This window comes from Phyllostomus hastatus, unplaced genomic scaffold (genome assembly GCF_019186645.2).
Source record: "Phyllostomus hastatus isolate PE091 unplaced genomic scaffold, TTU_PhHast_1.1 phas_scaffold_501, whole genome shotgun sequence".
Classification (NCBI taxonomy): Eukaryota; Metazoa; Chordata; class Mammalia; order Chiroptera; family Phyllostomidae; genus Phyllostomus; species Phyllostomus hastatus.
In genome coordinates, this window is record NW_025334033.1 from 20,013,642 (window position 1) to 20,036,019 (window position 22,378).

Consider the following 22,378-nt stretch of genomic DNA (forward strand, 5'->3'; position numbering starts at 1 on the left):
AAAAAACAGAATTTATTTATAAAATTGTGTATTTATTCCTACATGTTTAAATTTCAGTCACCTTCAAAATACTCTCCATGTGATGCAATACACCTATTGTGACTTTTTTCCACTGCTCAAAACAGTTTTTGAACTCATTGATTTTGATGCCCTTTAGTGTTTCTGCTGTTTTTTGTTTCACCTCTTCCACATCAGCAAAATATTTCCCTTTGAGGACTTTTTTCATCCAAAGGAAATTAAGAAAAGTTGCTTGAGGCAAGATTGGTTGAATAGGAAGGGTAGGGCCTGGAGTTCATGCCACTTTTGTTAAAAAACTGCTAAACACTCAGCACAATGTGGTGTGGGAAGGTGCACTTGTAAATCACCCATCAAGAAATTGGTAAATGTGTTGAAAGAGTCTTCAAAAAATATTCACTGAAGCTGAACACAGCCTCTCACAACAATGCCAGATGGTACACTAAGGCAGATGGGTTCCTAGAACACTCACCTAGTGAGGGAAGCCTATACCACAAGGGGCCTGCTCTCCAGAAGTCAATTCTGTTTTTTGGGGTCTGCCCTCATGTGTATGACTCTGTAAGCATAATTCATATTATTTGGTGGTAAAGAGATACTAAGAGGAGAAAAAGTTTTTTCTAATGTTAGACAAAATTGGTTAAAGGCAATAATATTTTCTTCAGTTTTGAACTATAAAACAAATGTCAATAAAATTATACTAGGTAAGTTAAACCTTGTGTCACAGAAAAATTATAGTGAAAAAGCTCTAATACCATCACTAACTCTTAATATTAAGAGAGATATGTCTCAGTTTATAATTATTATAAACTTTTCTTTGCACTTATCCTTCACAGCTAATTAATCATTTTCAATTCTGCCTTGAGTGTAATGGAAGACTTTAGAGGGAGGTGATAGTTGATCTGTGATTAACTATCACAGTAAAAATTGAGGAGAGAGGACAGGGAAAAACAATCATAAGACATGGAACACTGGTATATTGAGAATTTATCATTAATCTGTGCAGCTAGAATGTTGAAAGTGATGGAAAGTGGAGATAGAAGATATAGCTAATGTCTGATCATCACTGGCCAGGAAAGACACATCAATGAATCACTTCTCTGTGTAACTGAATGTGTGATAATTGATGGTTTTAAAGCTGAGGCTCACTGAAAATATTGTACTATGACCTGTGTTTTTAAAAGGTAAATTAGGTGGTAATAAGGAGGATGTAATAGAAGAGGTAGAGATGAAGGCAAATAGATAAACTAACAGGCTAGTGCTGTTCTGAGGCAACTGAAGGTAAAGGCTTGAATTAGGAATGTGACAACAGGAATAGGGCAGGGACAGGTAAATGCCACAGGTATGTCAAAGGAGGAATCCACAAGAGAGTAGAAAAGAGAAGATGCTGTGGATTGTGGCAGAGTTGATGACTCAGTTTGCTGTTTACATTTAGAGTTAAAATGGTATTTTTGTTTTTGTCTTTTTTAAATTTAACTAGAACATATGTAAGAAAGAGTTAGAAGAGTCTTTCCAAATGGCCCAAAAATACCATAAAACGGTAGCAAAGTAAAATAAAAATACAGACTTCAGGAGAACCTGTGCAACTATTAAGCAAATAAAAAAGCATTGAGTTCTATTTTTCTAGCAGAGAATATTTGTTATCTCCATAGGTAATGGTAAGCACAACCAAATATGAAACCAGGGTGTCATAATGTGCAATAAGCAAAACTTCTTCTAAAATAGCTATCAGAAAATATCTCAGACCACAAAGATTGTCTCAGCATAGAGTTTAGCAAGTAGTAGAGATTGAGATTTAAATTTAAATAAAAACTATTAAATATAATACAAAGCTAGTATTTTGAGCTCTAAATATTTTAAGACAAATACATAGGCTATGAAGATATTTTTAATGCTTGGGAATTATTGTTAGTGTCATTAAAAATTATAAAAAAGAAATATGGTCAAGTCACATAAGCTCTATCTCTGATTCTGCCATTGATTTGTTTTGTGTTTTAGGACACATTTCTTAATCTCTAATATCCTGAGTCTAAAACAAAGATAACCAAAGTTATCTTTGTTTCTTCTAAGTATCTAATATGTATAGTATACATATTATATATATATATATAATTCTTTATTGTTGAGATCATGAGCTTGAAAAACAGTTCAAGGCTCAAATCCTGACCTCCGATTTTTTATTCGTAAAATAAGAATAATAACAAATAAGAATTTTATGAGAAATACATGAAGGTTAATTTATCTTTCAAAAAAAACTTATATAGTAAAATTCCCATTGATTTTATTTCAAAAGGGATATTATTTTTTAAAAAATTATCACAAAAATAATCTTATTTAGCTTCATAGGACTATATGGATAAAAAATAAGTTTTAATGTTTAGGTTTTTACTTTTATGAAGAAAATAAACAGAAAGCAAATCTGATTCTCCTCCCCCAAGCCTTACAAATTTTCAGGAATTCAGCTAATATTTTCCACACATATTAAGTATAGATATGCAGTTAATAATGTTTATTTTATATATATTTTGCAAATTATTGGAAAGTATTATACATGCTATTAATCTATATTTGCTTTGTTCCATTAATACTGCCTGGTAGACATCTTTTCATGTCAGTCCAAACATATCTGCCTTATTCTTTTTAGTAGTTGTATGTTATTTCTGTGGTTTTTATATAGCATTAGGATGATGCAGCCCATAGAGGGGACTCCTGGAGTGCAGAAGAGGTGGGCATGGGAGTAACACAGGTATTTGAAGAGCATGAGCACCAGGAGCCTATAGTCATTAGATATCATGTTCAACCAACTCCTTTTAGAAATCATGTTCAACCAACTCCTAAATTTTTTAGTGCTTTCTCATTTGAATTCTTTTCAGTAAAAAATGTTCACTGCTATTTTAATCAAAATAATCAATTTCTTTGACTATTAAGGAAGTTGAACATGTCTTTTTCTATTGTTATTAGGCTTTTGTGTTTTTTCTTTTAACCTGTCCATTGATCTCATTAACCATTTTTTCTAATATTCATCTTTTTCCTATAGGTTTGTAACAGTTCTTTTCACATGAATAATATTATCTCATTGTCATTTATATTTTGTGTATTTTTTCTAGTGTGTTATTTTAAAAAATATTTTATTTATTTATGTTTAGAGAGAGGGAAAGGAAGGGAGAAACATCAATATGTGGCTGCCTCTCATGCGCCCCCTACTGGGGACCTGGCCTGCAACCCAGGCATGTGCCCTGACTAGAAATCGAATCTGTGACCCTTTGGTTCACAGGCTGGCATTCAACCATGAGCCACACCAGCCAGGGCTCATTTTTTATTTTAAATGGTAGTTTGGTTTTGGTTTATGTTTTGCCATGTTGAGGATTTAATAGCACTAATGAGAACTCTTAAACCAGTTTTTCAAAAATGAAACTCAGACTTGACATTGCTTATGCAAGTGAGAGAATCCTGAGGTTAAAAGCTTCCTTTCAGATTCCTGGTTTTGAAGTTACCTGACTGAAGCTTCTAGATTAAAGAAAACAATACTTTAGAAGTCACCTTGAGTCTTTTTTTATGGAGATTACAACAGTTACTTGAGCTGCATGGTTTATCTCTTCCACCAATTAATCTTCATCCTCCTTTACAGGTACACACAACTCTTACTTTCTTCAAGTAATTTCTAGGAATGACTGCACCAGTATATTTTTCTGCATCATATCCTCTTATCATTATTATGTTCTGTAATTTACAATTACTACTGTAATATTTTCCTTTTAATTTAACCCATGTTTCTTGAAGTAATATCAACCCTAAGGTGAAAAATCAAATAGGAAAACAATATCCACTTAGTCATTATTTTTGGTTCTTTTTGCTCCTGTTTTGATCTAGTTCCTTGGTATCCTCTCAGCCACAGTTAATCTTCTTCATTTTTCTTTTCTATGTGTTCTCCCTGGTGCTGTTACCCATGTTGCTCTTTTTCTGTTTCCCTGGGATATCAGAGCACTCACTGTCACTTACAGCAAAAACCAAGTTTCTACCAGTGCTGGTGCCTGATACCAAAATTCTGAATCCCCAGGTGTCAAACTTGCTCCTGTTACTTCTTTGCATTTCTGTAGAGTTGCAGAAGTGATCCTCCATTGAAACTAAGTAGCTGTCACAGCTCCTGAGAACCAAGCATGAGTAGTTGTTTATCCCAAACACTTAATATTTACAAAAAAACTTTGTTTCCTACAACCATACCTATCTTTTCACCCTGTGGTTTTCTTCAGGGGACTTACCACAGTTCATACACACTAACACACACACATGTATACACAGTGACATTGTAAACTTCAGAAAGGCAAGGACCAGGCCTATTTTATTCAGTAGTATGTAATTGGTTCTTAGCACAGTACACAACATATCTTAGGCTTTCAATTAATAGCTACTTATTAAAGAATGCCATTTATTAAATGCTAAATGCATTAGCAGCCAAATTTATAGTTTTTAGATTTTTTCCTTAAATAAAGCATCACAAATTCATTTGAAGCTTTATGTGTACATATGTCTCCCTGAATCCAATTCCCTTTACTTCTTGCCCAAGCATAATTAGAATAGACTCGACATTTTTTATTCCCATGAATTTCTTCACATCTTTATGATATTTGCATGTACTTACTAGAAAAACATGTTAGATATGTGGCAACTCCCTCCCCTAGAGGCACTGACTGATTTGCCTAGAGACAAAATGGGAGAATGTGAGAAGCTAGACAGACAGTAGAGGCTAAAAAACTGAGAAAGCTGAATAGTAGAACAATAGTTGAATAATTAAAATTCATTTTCTAGAGTAATGGGACCCTAGGCATAATTTGAGGCTGTGAAAGGAGTACATCCTAGGAGTAAGTAGGACCAAATGTTCTGAATGAGCTCCGCCCCTACATGGATTAAGGTCATCTCTCCGAACCCCAATGCACTTTTCTGAAAGAATACTAACATAATCCAAACACTCAAATTATATGCACATTTTTTCACATACAAAACGTTCTTTATTTAATCAAAAAATAAGCAGGTGTTATAAGAGATTAATACGTGTAGTGGAATTTAGAAACAGATGTTAAATAGCTATGATTAATATATTTAAGAAATGAAATAGCGAAGTGGAAAGGTTCAGCAGTGAACTCAAAGCTACTGAAAGGACCAAATAGGAATTCTAAAAATGAAAACTACACCAATGGAATTAATGGCCCAGTACATAGATTTAACCACATGCTAGACACAACTGTAAAGACAATTAGTAAACATGGGGAGAGTCCAGAAAAAAATATGCAGAATGAACTTCAAGGAAACAGATTGAAAATAAAGACTATTTACCAAAATAACTATATGCTGGGATGTAAAGCAAATCTTAACAAATTTCAAAAGATGATATTTTTTAAGGATTTTTTTGATCTTTGTTTAACTAAAGCATGAAAGAACAACTTAGGAAATCCCCAAATAGTTGGAAGTTACAAAAAATCAACATTAAAATGTAAAATATTTTGACTGGCTAAATATGAAAATACAACATATGAATTTTAGGATGCCTCTAAATGCAATTTCTAAAGAAATTTGTATCTTACATATACGTGGTAGAAAGGAAAACAGGTAAAAAATTAAATACCTTGCATGAGTAGATAGAAAAGGAGGAACATATTGAACTCAAAAAAGTAGAAGGTACAAAATAGGAGAGCAAAAAATGATAAAATAGAAAACATAGTAATGTAACTACCACCAAAATTAAGATACAAAAAATTGTATTATCCCCAAAGTTTCTTCATGCTCCTGTATAGTCAATCCCTCCCCCAACCCCAAGGTCCTAGCAATTGCTATATGTTTTATGTTCCCATATTTTTACCTTTTTAATAATGATTTATAAATGGAAGCATAAGGTATAGAGGTTTTTGAGATCAGCTTTTTTTTCATTTAGCATAGTTCACTCGATGGTCTTTCACGTTGTTACATGTATTGATATTCTGCCTTTTAATGGCTTAGTAGATTACATTTCATGAATCTACTACAGTTTTTTAATTTATTCATCAGCTGAAAGACATTAATTGTAGTTTCCAGTGACATAAACAAGCAAGCAAAATAGAACCAGAGGCATGGAAATAAAGAACAAACCAACTGTAACCAGAGGGGAGGAGGGAGAGGGATAATGGGGGAAACAAGGGGAAGGGTCAAGTCAAGGACCCATGGACAAAAACAGCAGGGTGGGGGAGGGACTTGTGGGGAACAATTCAATGTGGGAGGTGGGGGGTGGGCAGAGCAGGGCAGAGTAATGGGGGAAAATAGAGACAACTGTAATTGAACAACAATAAAAACAAGTTAAGCAGCATGAACAGCTTTTGGTATAAATATTAGTTTCATTTATATTGGATAAATTCCTAGAGTTGGACTGCTAGTAAATGTCCAATGTCCAAATGTTTCTTATATAACTTTATAAGAAATTACCAAAATGTTTTCCAGTGAGACTGTAACACATTACAGTCTCAGCAGCAATGTTTCAGAATTACAACTCTGCATCCTCACATTCTCTCAGCCCTTGGTATAGTAAGGCTTTGCTTTGTTTTTAAGCTTTTCTAGTAGACATGAAGTGGTATCAGATTGTAATTTAAATTTGAAAGTATCTAATAATTAATGTTGAACATATTTTCATGTGCATATTTTCTAATTATCTTCTTTGCTAAAGATCATTCAAATCACTTGCCCAGAGAATAGTTTGTATATCCTTGATACAAGTCCTTTATCATATATGTGTTTTACAAATTGTTTTCTATTAGCCTATTGCTTATTTTCTATTTTTTCAACAGTATTTATTAGAAGCAAATTCTAATTTATTAATAGTTTATTTCATGGCTTGTACTTTTAGGCAATCATTGCCCAATGCAAGGTCGTAAAGATTTTCTATGTTTTATTTTAGAAGTTTTATAGTTTTAGGTTTTGTGTTTAGGTCTGTGATCCATTTTGAGTAAAAATTGTATATGTTGTGAAGTATGGTTCAAGGTTTATTTGGTTTTTTGCATGTATCTCCAATTACTCTAGCACAGTTTGTTGAAAGAACTATCTTTTCTCCATTGAATTACTATAACATCTTATTCTAAGTTAATTGACCTTGTATTTGGAGATGCACCATCTTAATTACTGTAGTTTCATAGTAATCTATGAAGACAAATGATGTGAATCTTCCAACTTTATAAAACATCACTTTGCTGTTCCAGTTACTTTGCTTTCTCATGGAAATTTTAGAATCAGTTTGTCAATTTCTACAAAAACAAAATCCTGCTGGAATTCTGATGGAGTTTGTGTTGTATCTACAGGGTAGAGCAAAAGGTTTATAGTTGTGAGTACACAAAACAGTTTATTCTTGTAGTATTATTTACTAATTATTATATTATTTTCCATAAAAATAATTACAAACCTACTTTTGCCCCACCTGTGTAAATCAGCTTGGGAGAAACTGGCATTCTAACAATAGTGAGCATGCCAATGCAGAAATACAATCTATTTCAACATTTATTTAGGCTTCATTTGATATCTGTCCTTAATATTTTATAGTTTTCTTAATGTAAATCTTGAACATATTTTCTTAGATTTATACCTAAGTATTTTATAGCTTTTAGCACTATTGTAAATAATACTATTATTTTAATTTCAATTTTTAATGGTTCATTGCCAATATATCAAAATACAAGGATTTTTACTTTTGGCTTTGTAGTCTGTGATAATTTTGAACTTATTCAGTACTTTTTGGAGTTTTTAGAGATTTTCTTTGTGGACTATCACATTGTCTGCAAAAGAGTTATTTGTTTCTTTGCTATCTATATGCCTTTTCTTGCCCTTTTGCAGTCTTTTGGATCTCTAGTACAATGTTTAATAGACATAGGGAGAATAAATATTATTGCCATGATCATGTCCTTATATAAGATAATTAAGTATGATATAAACTATAGGGTTTTTTATTGTTGTTCAACTACAGTTGTCTCCATTTTCCCCTTACCACTCTGCCCCACCCACCTGCACCTCCCACCCTCAATCCTACCACCCTTTGGCTTTGTCCATGGGTCCTTTATACATGTTCCTTGATGACTCTTCTCCTCCTTTGCCCCATTTTCCCTTCCTCCCTCCCTCTGGTTACTGTCAGTTTGTTCTTCATTTCAATGTCTCTGGTTATATTTTGCTTGCTTATTTGTTTTGTTGATTAGGTTCCACTTATAGGTGAGATCATATGGTATTTGTCTTTCACTGCCTGGCTTATTTCACGTAACATAAAGCTTTCCAGCTCCATCCATGCTGTTGCAAAGGATAGGAGCTCCTTCTTTCTTTCTGCTGTGTAGTATTCCATTGTGTAAATGTACCACAGTTTTTTTTTAATGTCAAATTTTTTATTTATTTATTTTTTAATTGATGTTCAAGTATAGTTTTCTCCATTTTCCCCCCACCATTCCACCCCACCCCAGCCATCCCCACCTCCCACCCTCAATCCTACCTCCCTTTGGCTTTGTCCTTGTGTACTTTATATATGTTCTTTGACAATCCTTTCCCCTTTCCCCCACATTATCCCCTCCCATTTCCCCTCTGGTTACTGTCAGTTTGTCTTATACCACAGTTTTTTGATCCATTCATTTACTGATCGACACTTAGGTTTCTTCTAGCACTTGGCTGTTGTAAACTGTGCTGCTATGAACATTGGGGTGCATAGGTTCTTTTGAACTAGTGTTTCAAGATTCTAAGGGTATAATCTCAGCAGTGGAATTTCCAGGATCAAAAGGCAGCTCCATTTTTAGTTTTTTTGAGGAAGTTCCATACTGTTTGCCACAGTGGCTGTATCAGTCTGAGTTCCCAGCAACATTGTACTAGGGTTCCCTTTTCTCCACAACCACGTCAGCACTTGTTGTTTGTTGATTTGTTTATTATGGCCATTCTGACCGGTGTAAAGTGGTATCTCATTGTGGTTTTAATTTGTATCTCTGATGGCTAGTGATGCTGAGCATCTTTTCATATGTCTCTGAGCCCTCTTTATGTCCTCCTTAGAGAAGTATCTGTTGAGGTCCTTTGCCCATTTTTTAATTGGGTTCTTTTTCTTCCTGGAGTGGAGTCATGTGAGTTCTTTATATATTTTGGAGATCATAACCTTGTCAAGCTATCATTGGCAAATATATTTTCCCATACAGTTGATTCCCTTTTCATTTTGCTGATGTTTTCTTTAGCCATGCAGAAGCTTTTTATTTTGATGAGATCCCATTTGTTTATTCTTTCCTTTATGTCCCTTGCTCTTGGGAACATATTGGTGAAAATATTGTTGCGTGGAATATCTAAGATTTACCTGCCTATGTTCTCCTCTAGGACTCCTATGGTGTTGCAACTTATATTCAAGTCTTTTATCCATCTTTTTCTTTTTAAGATTTTATTTATTTATTTATTTTAGAGGGAGAGAAACATCAATGTGTGGTTGCCTCCCTCCTGTCCCCTACTGGGGACCTGGCCCACAACCAAGGCATGTGCCATGATTGGGAATCCAACCTGTGACCCTTTGATTCACAGGCCAGCACTCAATCCAATGAGCCACACCAGCCAGGGCTAAGTCTTTTATCCATCTTGAGTTTATTTTCTGTGTGGTGTAATTTGGTGGTCGAGTTTCTTTTTTTTTTTTTTAATGTATCTCTCCAGATGTCCCAACACCATTTGTTGAAGAGGTTATTTTTACTACATTTTATGCTTCTACCCCCTTTGTTGAATATTCACTGACTGTAGAGATTTGGGTTTATTTCTGGGCTCTCCATTCTGTTCATTGATCTATGTGTCTATGCTTATGCCAGTACCAGAGTGTTTTGATTACAATGGCCTTGTAATATAGTTTGGTATCAGATATTGTGATCCCTCCTACTTTGTTCTTCTTTCTCAAAATTGCTGTGGCTATTCAGGGTTGTTTATGGCTCCATATAAATTTTTGAAATGTTTGTCCTACATCTGTGAAATATGTCATTCATATCTTAATAGGGATTGCATTGAATCTATAAATTGCTTTGGTTAGTATGGACATTTTGATATTAATTCTTCCAGTCCATGAGCATGGTATATGCTTCCATTATTTGTATCTTCTTTAATTAAACTGTAGGTTTTTATAAATTCTCTTTGTAAGATTAAAAGATTTCCTTTTAGTCCCTAATTTTTAGGGCTTTTTAAAAAAATCATAAGTGCATGTTGAAGTTTGTAAAATACCTTTCTGCATCTATTGATCTGGTAAAGTTTTTCTCTTTAGTCTTTCAATATGATAAATGACATGGATTTACTTTGAATGTTGAACCAAAATTACATTTTTGTGATAAAACTCTCTTTGTCATGATGTACTGAGCTGACCAAAAAGTCTTTTATGTTTTGTCCATAAAATAAAAGACATACTTTTTTATTTTCACTAATAACTTTATTGATTTGGGTATTTCGAGTATGTTGGCTATCTCCCGCTATTGGTTTCTAGTGGATAGAGGCCAGGGGTGCTACTAAACATCTTTTGATGCATAAGACTGCCCCATAGCAAAGAATTATTTGACCAAAATGTCAATGATACCAAGAAACTTCACAAACCACTTTTGACATGCTCAATCAGTCATAGCACCTACTACATACACTGCATGAATCTTTATTTGCATTTCAGTTGCATTTTCACCTTTCTTGAAATAATAAAGCATAATACGCCAAAAATGCTGTGCATCTTCTTCCATCTGCAGTATTAAAATGACTGCACAAAAATTCACCAATTTTGATAAGTTTTTAAAAAATGCATGCTGATATGACAACTTTTACTATATAATGTAGCAAAATTGTTTGAAATGAAGTTAAAGACAACAAAGCACTACTAGAGCCATAATATGGAAAAAACTAAATGAACATTTAGGCCAACCCAATATTATCCTCTTTTATATATTACAGGATTGAATTTGCCATTTAATTTTTCTTTTTGTATTTTTTTTTGTATTGGGGAGCTGTAAAGTGAATGAATATGTTCACACTTTATTCTTGATTCAAAAAATTTAAATTAATAAATTTATACATTTTATGAGCTTAAACTCTTCTCATTTCACTTACAATTCTGTTATTGCATATATATTACAAAAAATTAATGTACTATAAATTGTGTGATATAAGTAGCCATCCACAAATAAAATGTTTGAAATTAATCACTCACCTAAGGTTATTTTTATATCAGAGTAGAATTTATTGTTGAAACTAATTTTATATAATTCAGGTTATATTAATTTTTGATCATAGAACATTTGAGTGCAAATACTTGATAAAAGTACATCTTCAATTAAGTTTTAAAATATCAACCAACATTATTAGATAAATTGATAGCAGGTAGGGATATTTGATGAAATATCTCTTGTGTTTGGTAGAAAATTGGAGTAGAATGTTTCATGCAGTGTCCATGGTCTTTTCTTATTTGAGGTCATATTGAGGTTATATTTCCTTAGGTAACACTTTCTATCCCATTCAAAATTGTATTACTCTTTTTCTATTTTGTACCCAAAAATATAAATGAATCTGAGAGCTGTTTTTTTCTTTATATATATATAGTGTGTGTGTGTGCGTGCATGTGTGTGTGTGTGTGTGTGTGTGTGTGTGTGTGTGTATATATATATATATGCATGTATTATATAAAGAGTATATATTTGTTAGAAAAGAAAATGCTGTCAGTCTTACATATTGACAATGAAAAGACTTGGTTGTTATATTCACTGGCCTCATATTACAAGGAGCCTTACTATAAGATTAAAACACATATAAGCAGTGCACATACTCAGCAGCAGTAGGAATCTTGTCTTTAGCCAAAGCTTGTTTAATCTAAAACACAGACCTGTCTAGCATCTGTAGTCCTGATTAGTGGTGTACCATTAATAGAGAATGAAAGCACTCAAGTTTGCTTCAAAGAAAATTGCTAACAGATGAGTGTGAGGTGTGGTTTTTGGTAATGTATGGTATCTCCTACTCAGATTCGTCTGATATGCCTTCAAAATAGAGACATAGGAGATAGAGCATATAATAAAACTGGAGAGGCTCTTCAGGCACAAACAAACAAACAAACACGTTCTAGGGCATCCATTGGGAGCTATGGGCCTCATGACGTTGGCACCAATCTGATCTACTGGAGTCTATTTTCCTGACACCCAATACATTACATCACCACATGCTAGTGTGGATTTTTTTCTTTTTCTTTTTTTTTTAATATTTTATTTATTTATTTTTAGAGAGGGAAGGGAGGGAGATAGAGAGAGAGAGAGAGAGAAACATCAATGTGCAGTTGCTGGGGGTTATGGCCTGCAACCCAGGAATGTACCCTGGCTGGGAATCGAACCTGGGACACTTTGGTTCACAGCCTGAGCTCAATCCACTGAGCTACGCCAACCAGGCTTTAGTGTGCATTTTTTCTCTACCTAGGAAAGTTCATAAAGAGACATCACATAAATAAAAATATTTATGATCTACATAATAACTACAGGGTATATATGTAATGTGAGGTATTTGGGAGGTGGTTAGGTACAGTCTTCTTTTTGGCACACTAATACATATGTGTTTGTTTTTAGGTTTCCTCAAGAACTGAACATGGGGAAAATAAGTGCTGAAATTATGTGGACCCTTTTTGCTCAGGACATGAAATATGCACTAGAAGGTAATTACAAATACCTGTTCTTACTAGACCACCCATTTTAGTTAAATAATGATTTCATGTTCTTGGTTTTAAATGTAAGGAATTGATTAATTAAAACATTTATTGTTTCACATGATATCTCTATTTTTCATTTGGTGATGAGCCCTCATAGTGTTTTCCGTAATGGCTGTGTTACAGAACAAAAAAGTGGGGGGACGATATACTATTACTAAAGGAAGCCCCCAGGTGTGTTATGTCCACCTCCAGAAGAAAGACGTCTCTCAATGCTAGAGATTCATGAAAAGGAAAGGAAATGTTTATTTAATGCGATGCAAACTTAAAGTAGTGGCCTAATGTCTTTATCAAAATCCTCAAGTCCCTTAAAACACCCACAAACAGACACAGTCCTTCCTTCCTTCCCCCTTTGCCCAGTCCAGAGTACAGTATCTCAGGAAAGGAAATAGAAGTCCATGGCTCAGGCAGTCCTCTGGTTATTCCCAGTTAGTCCTCCATCTCGACTGGGAGACCTCCCTGGGTTCCCGGCACCCTCAGCTGAGTCGCCGGGATCTCTGCTAAAATCAGGTGGTAGCTCCCCCTTCTAAAGCTGCGGGGGTCCCCACTCTGGCAAAGGCACATGGTCCTTTCTCCCAGGGCCACGGGAGTCCCCACTCTGCCAAGGCCACGTGGTTCTCTCTCTCCAATAGCTGTGATCTTCTCTGCACTTCCACAGCCGCATGGTTATCCCTCTCAATGGCTGCCGTGTCTGGGTTTAAATCCCCACGCCAGTCTTCCTCTGCAGCCCCATTTCTGACTCCTCCCACACTTGGCTTCACATGCTAGAACTCATATCTTTCCAGCTTTACTGGACTGCCCATCATGAGTCTGGGCAGGTGTGGCCCCGTGTCATGGAGCCAATCTTCTCCGACCTCCCACACAGGTGCTGTTAACTCGGAGGACCTTCCCGCAGTCAAGTCTTGGTGGGGTAGTTACTTCCATTCCCCTGGCTCAGAGCATGGCCACAGCTATTTAACATATCTAAGCGACCAGCCAAAGGCTATAGATATGTTAAATGACCACACCAGAGGTTAGCTACAAGGCTGTTGCTATTCTAAATAGCTCTCAAAGGCCCTGCTCCATTTGTCCCTTCCCCCAACCCACACTCTGGAGGTGGGGGGGGGGGCGGTGAGGACATCCTAAAATCTCCTGGACACCTTGAGTTCTGGACCCCATTTCAAATGCCTATTTGGGGTCCCCTCTCTTGGCTGTACCCTGTAACAGCTGTGCCTGTGTACAGTCCCAACAGCCATCATAAGAGCTCCCTCTCCTCCGTGTGCTGCCCAGCACTCATGGGCTTATTGATGATAGACATTCTGACAGGCATGCGGTGGTGTCTCAGTGTGGTTTTATTTTGTGTTTTCCTGACCATTAGTGATACTGAGCATCTTTTCATACGTCTTTTGGCCATCTATGTGTCCTTATTGAAGAAATTTCTATTCACATTTTCTGGCCATTTTTAAGTCAAAAATTTTTGGTAATAAGTTCTGTAAGTTCCTTATGTATTTTGGGTGTTTAGCCTTTATTGGATGTATCATCATAAGAAAAAAAGAAAAATACTGTTGTGAACAATTTAGTTCTAAAATGCATTTCCACATTGTTGGAAGATAAATTTCTCAAAGTATTTAAAAACAATAAGATGTGTCAAATGGTCAAAGTTATAGGATCACAGGGAATATTTCACTTGTAGGATAATGCTCAAATGTAGGACTACTTTATGGTAGTTTACATTATGGTAGTTTATTTACTAAAGCAGGTCATATTGAGAGTTTGGATGAGGACTATGAGTCCAGATATTCATCCACATGACTTTGGAAATGGTATCCCAGGCTAGGCAGGTTAAAATCTGTCTGAAGCTTGCACAAGGACAATAGCAAGGCTCTCCACCAGAAACTTCACTTCGAATGAATCCAAATCATATACTGTAAGGCAAAGGAGATACAGCTCTGAATTTAAAAAGTCTATAAATATTCTATGAGCACTCACATATTTACAGTTAAAGATAGAACCATAAACCAGTGTATGGTTTCTGTCCTCTAGGAACTTATAGTCTAGTAGAAAATTGTCTTTGCACTTATTCAGTATATATTGAGCCCCAAGAAGCTAAATTCACATAACTACACTCAGTGTGGAGGATACAACAACAAACAAGAAAGCCGTGGTCCCTGGCCACAAGATTATGGAGAACAGCCACAGGTATGCAGACAGTTGCAATAGGGGGTGAGTAAGCTGATAGCAAAGGCATGTCTGGAGGAGAGGCACCTGAATCAGACTCGACACAAGGGGACAAGGCAGCTTTCAAGAGGAACTTCCTCTGAGGAAGTGTTATCTTGACAAAGACCTGAAGTATAAGTAGTAGTGAGTTTGGGGAAGAGATAAGCAAGAAACCTTTCTGTCTTGTCCTAGTAAAGGACAGAGCTTTAGCAATTAAAGTGAGTGAAAGGTGAATTTGAAAATAGAGAACTTGGCAGGCCTGACCAGCCAGAAGCAGCAAGGGGTGATCCTGGGGAAGTTGACAGGGACCAATATTGCAGGGCCTTGTGGTCTGCGGTGAAGAATGTGAGTCTCTGCTTAGAGAAATGAGGGACTATAAAGGGACTTCATCAGAGACATGTCTTTTCAGATTGGCAATTTCGGAAAAGCATTTTGACTGCAGTATGGAAAAAAGATTAATGGGGTGAGACTGGTTCAGACTTCATGCTCCTCGTGTCACTGTTTTTTAGCATTGCTAAAATGTGAGCTTGTTGCTAGGGCACACAGAAGGAACATACAGAAGTTTTCCTTATTTGAAAAGAAAGGTACACAATAGATTATAATACCTACTGTTCTGGTAAAATCTGAGTCTACCATCCCACAAACAGAGAAGTTTGTCTGATCCTTAAGATTTTACCAGAACTTCTCAGAGGGGCAAACACCACATTCTGCAATGAAGTGTTCCTTTTCTGTTGTTTGAACCAGTCCTGCTTTTTCTCTATCTCTATCTTGGCCTCCTACCAACCACATCCTTTTATTCCACTGTACTCTGATTTTTTCTTCAGAATCCAACAAGTCTCTTAAGCCAGATAGGAACAACCAAGCCCATGAATTTCTTCAGAGAACATTTATTCCCTTAGTCCTATCCCCAGCACACTCCCTTGCCCTCCTCAAATGTCTATCAGGCATCTCATAATTTATAGGGTCAATACAGAAGTCTAAATCTCCCCTGTCAATACCTGCTTCTTCCCTCTGCCTGCCACATTTCCCTCTTGCAATTATTGACACCCTGATTCATGCAGTTACTTAAGTCAAACATGTAGGGTTATGGATTCCTTTATTTTCCCCAGCACACTAAGTTTATTCCAGTTCTGAGCTTTACACCAGGTGGTCCACTGCCTGGACTTCTCTTCCCAACAGTCTTCACAAGCAGCTGTGTAGGGCTCAGCTTCATGTCACCTTCTTAGGATCTAAAGCTATTCCCAAGCATAACCTTATTTGAATCCTTAGCAACTGATTACTATTTTTATTTACTTTTGTATGTTTACTTATTGAATATTTCTAATCTGTCTTCCTCACCACAATGTAAAATTTTGCCTATGATTTTTCCCACCATATCTATATTGACTAGAAAGATGCCTAAAAAACAGAAGCTACTCAGTAACTATTTGTTGAATAAAAAGTTTACCAGGTAATTCCAACTCAGTGGAGTAGTGAAACAGGCAATGGAGAAGACTTTGCTTTGGTCTTCTTTTGTTATGTGATCTTGGGAATCTTCCAAGAAGTCATTGTCCTCACCTGTAAATTTAAAGGTTCACATTGTGTCATTGGACTAGGCTCTGCCCACAATTCTGAGAAAACTGATTGTTTGGAACTATTGCAAGGTGGTCTGCTTGCCAGTGCTCATTTTGTCTGAGCAGGACCTATAGCTTTGCTTACACAGTAACATGTATGCAAATACTGGATATTTTATGCTACCTTTACTTGTAAAAATAGGTATTAATGTAAGTGTAATGTTTATGTTAAGAAATATAAATCTCAGATATTTAGTATTTGTTTGAAACAATGAAATTAGAAATGCTATACGTAAAGAATCTATAACAGATGAGATGCTTATTGATTATAGATTAATAATTGTGTGCAATATAATTTCATCCAAAATACTGAGATTGTGTCATCAAAAATCTGGTCTAAGATCAATGGTAATTAATAATTTTGTTACTATCTTAGCTTTTTTGGAGACAAGAATCTCCTCCTTAACAAGAACTTTTTTATTATTTTGACTTTCTAATAGCAGTTTTCATATTTCATTCATATACCATACAATTCACCTACCTGTGCATATTCACACAGATTTTCAGGAAGGCATGTCAGGGAGTAACTTGGATTGCAGCTCATGGTTTATGGATCTTCTTTCACAGATGAGAGGGCTTTTGAGTGCAAGGATTACATTTGTCATCTTTGTATTCATCGATTCTTAGTAGAAACTCAGTATGTGCTTGTTTATATGAATCAAATTGCAAATGTGACAACCCAATACAAAGAACCTCGGAGACAAGGCCTGAACACTTGTCATGCTCAAACGTAAGATGTGTAATATTGCAGGTTGGGAGGCAGCAAGAGATCTGACTCGGGGAAAACCCACTTTCAGAAAGCTTTGTCACTGTGAGGTGCACAGCCTTGGACACTGAATGTGTAACCTCTGCAAACTTTGGTTTTCTTTCCTATAAAAAAGTGCTAAAGTTCCCAGGTTGGTGTGAGGATCACCTCACATGTTTACTGCACTTTGCAAACTCTAAAGCACTATGCTAAATGGAAGGAGAACATTTTTATTGTTAAGTAAGGGAAGAACATTCTGTCAGTTTCAAAACAGTCTCCTTTCGAGGTCATTTGAAGTTTAACCCCCTAGGAGACTGTTCACAAATTCATGTGAATCTGTTCACTACTTCTCCCTCCTTCTCTTTCACCATTTCGATCTAATAGTTCGCTTCAGTAAATGTACTGTACCCTTTTTAAAAATGTGGCATGAATAATTATTAAAGAAAATGAAGACTGAGAGTACCTCAGAGTGGAGGGCGTATACTTAAAAACACTCCTCTGGCAGGCTCTTTTGCACATTAATAGTGATGTTTTTACTCTCTATTTGTTTTCGAGCATGTTCTTAAAATTACTGGATGGTGGAGTAGGGCTTCAGGCTATTGACCTAGAAAGACCCTGTGTTTTTCCATAGTTTGAGCTACAAAGTTCATCTTGTTATTAAAGTGTCTGATGAAGTCAAGTCAATGGACAACAGCCAGATAGGATTTATGGACTTGCAGATGCGTGATGCAGCTCTTTGCTTTATTTCATAAACTCAACAGCTGCTACAACAGAAATAATCTAATTTGAAGAATGAAACACCATTTCCCCAACTTCACTGTCTGTATGAGACAGCTTGTTTTGTTTACACTTTTCCCATGAATCACCTTGCAAGTTTAATAAACAGTAATTGATCTGAACACTATGGTTAAAACTTCTTGAATGAAACCAGAATAAATTATTTTATAGATTTTTTTAAAGATGTACACTATATGGAAAAGGGGAATATAAAAATTTTTAAAAGGCCCACATAAAATGTTTTATAGTGAAATAAAGTTGGTTTTCCAGAGTTTTTTTTTGAAAAATTTATTCTCAGGACTTCATTGTCTGCTCTGGCAGGTACAAACATGGGCCTCCTGTAATTTAGACTTAGGTTTAAGTTCAGACTCTGATGATTTCCATTTACATTTTAGCTATGATTTTGGAGAATTTATGAAATAATCAATAAGCCTCAATTTCAACATTGGCAAAAGAGGTGCAAAAATACCTACTCTACACAGTCATTATAGGGAGAAAGACACAGACAGACAGATATGAGGGTGAGGGTAGATAGTTTCCTAGCACACAGTAGCTAGTATTTGTTGAGCCTTTATTATAGCAATTTTGAGGATTATAATTTAGTAAACAAGAACTTGGAGGCAACTTACAATACCATCAAGATGTCTAGATGCCAATAAGTGACCGAAATATTTAATTGTCAATTCCAGTTGACTGCAGGTATTACATTTGTCACCTTGGCATCCACAGAACTTCATTGCCTGACAATTCTTAAATCAGGCCATTCCTGTTCAGGGCGCTCCTTGTGTAACATACAACTGTCTTCACAGTCTTTATTAGGAGCAAACCTTGCTAGGCCTCAAGATTTCAGCCAGATGATGAATTGGACCCACAAAGATTCAGATGGTTTCTAATTAATAATTCTGTAAAAGAGTGCTTGAGAATCCTTAAAACACTGATTTTTAATTTGGGGTTTGTGGTAGAGTTTCAAGTCATGTTCTGAAATTGCATCTACCTTCAGGGGTAGGTGTGATGGGAGAGGGGTGTCTGAGGCATTTTCCAAGTTCTCAGATACATTTTGAAGACATAAACAAAAGTCACATAAAAATCATTTTGCTTAAGTAACTTAGGCAGAGATAGAATTAATTATAATATGTAAAACACAATCATATTAAACCTGGTATCAGTAAAGTCTCCCAGGTCAGTGCACCTGAAACTTCAGTGGGTGCACTGGTCACCCAGGAATCTCCTTAGAAGGCGGATTCTGAATGAGTACATCTGTGTGTGTGTGTGTGTGTGTGTGTGTGTGTGTGTGTGTGTGTGTGTGTGTACAGGGGGATGACTGTCTTCATGTCTGTGGAACTATGAGATGATGCTCAGGCAGCTGGTTGGCATATTACACACTAAGTAGCAGCAAGGCTTTAACACTGTTGTTAAAGCAATGTATTAGTTCTGGACATTCTATCTTTTTATCACAAATTGCCATCTGTTGCTTAGTGATGTTGGACCTCACCGGTATGTGAAGATTCTCAGACTGCCTGTAATATTCCCTCGTCTCATCATCCCAATAAGCATGACTGTTGCCATTAACGTTGCCCTCACAGTTTTTATGCACTATCTTCTCTTGACTTACAAATTTGAATATTTACGTATCAAATACCTTCAGAAAGTTATTACTCTCCTCATACGTATTTTTAGGCACTTGTTTCAAAGCAGTGTGCTCTCTTTCTATTGTCCTTCACCCAGACAGGTCTCAGGCCACCCTGTGCATTTAAGATCATTGCCCTTGACTTGTAGCCCCAAAGACAATGGGAACACAAAGTCATGGTCACATCACATCTCTCCGGATCTTGCTGACTGCCTTGGCTGTGCCAAAAGACCTGACTTTTTGTCCCCTGAGTTTCTCTAGCCTCACTTAGCATACTCTTATACTTAACATCTTTCTGGCCTACTTCATATTTGCTCCACCTCACACCTCTCTTCTTTTTGGTCTACCTATCAGTGATTTTCTGCTGACTTAAGTCTACCCTCATAAACTACTGGTTGTCATTTATCTAGATCCTCATAATTTGGTAGAAAAGATCAGATTCTGATTAGTATCTATAATGAGTAAAAGCTCCCTGGGAACAATGAATTTCTTTTCTACTGTTTCTTACGTTCAATCTTTTTTCATTTTATCAGAATGATAGATACTAAAATTACACCTCTGTTCACTTCAGAGATGGTGGATGGAACAGAGATTCATAGCACTGTGTTGTGGACCTGTCTGGCCTCCTTTTCTTACAGCAGCATTTCTCAACCTGCTCATGTTTCTCCCCTGTTTCAACACACTTCAGAGGTACAGAGACTCCCATGAGTAACAAGGATGTTGGTGTTTCTTAATCAAGAGAGAGGGCAGATGGCTTTCCCTTATCCTGTTGAGAATCATCAGTATTACTCTAGTCCAAAAACAAAATACTATTGAAAGACTCAAAGAAATAACACACTTATATATGAAATATTAGCTTTAATGAATAATGTCTTATACCTGAAAAAAATACTATTTTATATGTTACATGATTAATAATAAAGTCATTTTCCTAGTCTTAAGGTTATTTGCTAAGATTTAGGTATTTTTGCCTTGACTATTAGAATACCACAGAAATAGTTAAACATGACTTCAGTAAACTTCCACATCCCTGATATTATAAAATAGCATCATAATCAATTCAATGGCCTAAGCTAAAAGTTAAGAAGTCATGGTTGACTTCTTTCTCTCTTCAGCATCCAATTAGCAAACCTGTACTATAAGATCTGTATCTGAAACTTTTTGAAATAATTTTCTTTCTACGTTTCTTATGGTTGTCCTTGGTCAGACATGTCCCCGTTCCTCTTCTATCTTCAGTGACATAGTTCTTTCTTTGGCAATGTCTCCCTAACCACTGAATGGAGTCCCAACTTCTTAGCACAGCCTGGACTAGTACCCTACTCTCCTTTCTGTACCTCATTTTAGTGCTAATACTGTTCCCATACACATACAATATGTCCTAGCTACACCCAGCTATTTAACATTTCCCTGAAATCCTTACATAAGTTTCTGCCTCAGGAAATTGTGCATTATCCCCTCCACCCCATCCAAACTTTTCCTTACTTGTCATTCCTAGCAAAGACATGTGTTCTTCAGAGTCCAATTCAGATGTAACTTATTTGTTGTTTCTCCTTCGATTTTCAAAGAGAGAAATGAGCATTTCTTCCCTATTCTCCCATAATATTTCCTATTTTGACATTTTTTAATATTGTACTTCATAAATAAAAATGCATTTCTCACAATACCTTATCTTTGTATGAATCTCCCTACTCTCTTCCCTTTTTCCAACACTTAAAAAGAAAATGTTATAAAGCAATGATTGCCTGCATGAATATAAGCCTATATATACAAATAAGAAAAAGTGTAAATATAGGTTCCATTCCAAAATTCTAATTTCCAGTCACAATTAAGCAGAAGCACAGAAAACTGAGGCAATCATTCATACAAAAGAGAAAATTAGTCTAAGTATGTAGTTTTAACAATTATGTTGTGGTTGTAGCAGCTCTAAGACGTGTTTAATAATCATGCATGTGAAAAAACCTAAGCACCTTTTATTTACTCACAGAAACTTGTGTGTGTATTGCTGGGGTGCTATAACAAAAGACGGTAGGTTGACAATGATGTGCCAGCCACATACTTCCTTGGGAAACTGTGCAACAGCTCTTCCAGGTATACCCTGTTCATCAGCCCCTACCTTCTTTTTTGTAACATTCCATTAATTTTTATTAACATATCTTTACACAAAATTCCAAGTCTAGATCAATGGGCAGCAATAGAAAACAAAACTAAAACCAATGGTTACTAATTCTTAATGCTTATTACTGCCAGAAAAGCAGTTCTATGCATTTAAATGTTTAGTGGCAGGGTCACATGAATCAACCCACAAACTGAAATATGATCTCTGGATTAATATATCAATTTAGATAAGACTGTTTATTTCAGAAATTGTGTGTTATATTAGTGCTCCCTCCCCACACATAAAGGCAATAACAAAATGTATTTACTGGTACTTCTTAAGTTTTCCTGATTCACTAGGCCCATGGTTCTCAAAATGTGGTTCCCAGACCAGTGGCATCAGATCATCTGTGAAGGTGTTAGAAATGGAAATACTTGGGTCTCACCCCAAAACTACTGACTCAGATTGGAGCCCAGCAATCCTTTTTAACATGACCTGCAGGTGATTCTAACACATGCTGAAGTGTGAGAACTACTAATCTGGAGACTATGTAATCAGAATAGCGCCTTCTTCCATTGTTGTTTGAGACATACAATGA

The 22,378-nt window shown here is 35.9% G+C and overlaps 1 protein-coding gene across 5 annotated transcripts in view; it reads left to right on the plus strand.

Annotated features, from left to right (window-relative positions):
• The window catches only part of UNC13C (unc-13 homolog C), a 505,027-nt gene that overhangs the window by 335,078 nt on the left and 147,571 nt on the right, over window positions 1-22,378 (plus strand). For all 5 annotated transcript variants that reach the window (XM_045822765.1, XM_045822762.1, XM_045822764.1 and 2 more), the window contains one exon: window positions 12,591-12,676. In XM_045822765.1, the coding sequence (XP_045678721.1) occupies window positions 12,591-12,676 (86 nt within the window). The remainder of the gene's footprint in view (window positions 1-12,590; window positions 12,677-22,378) is intronic.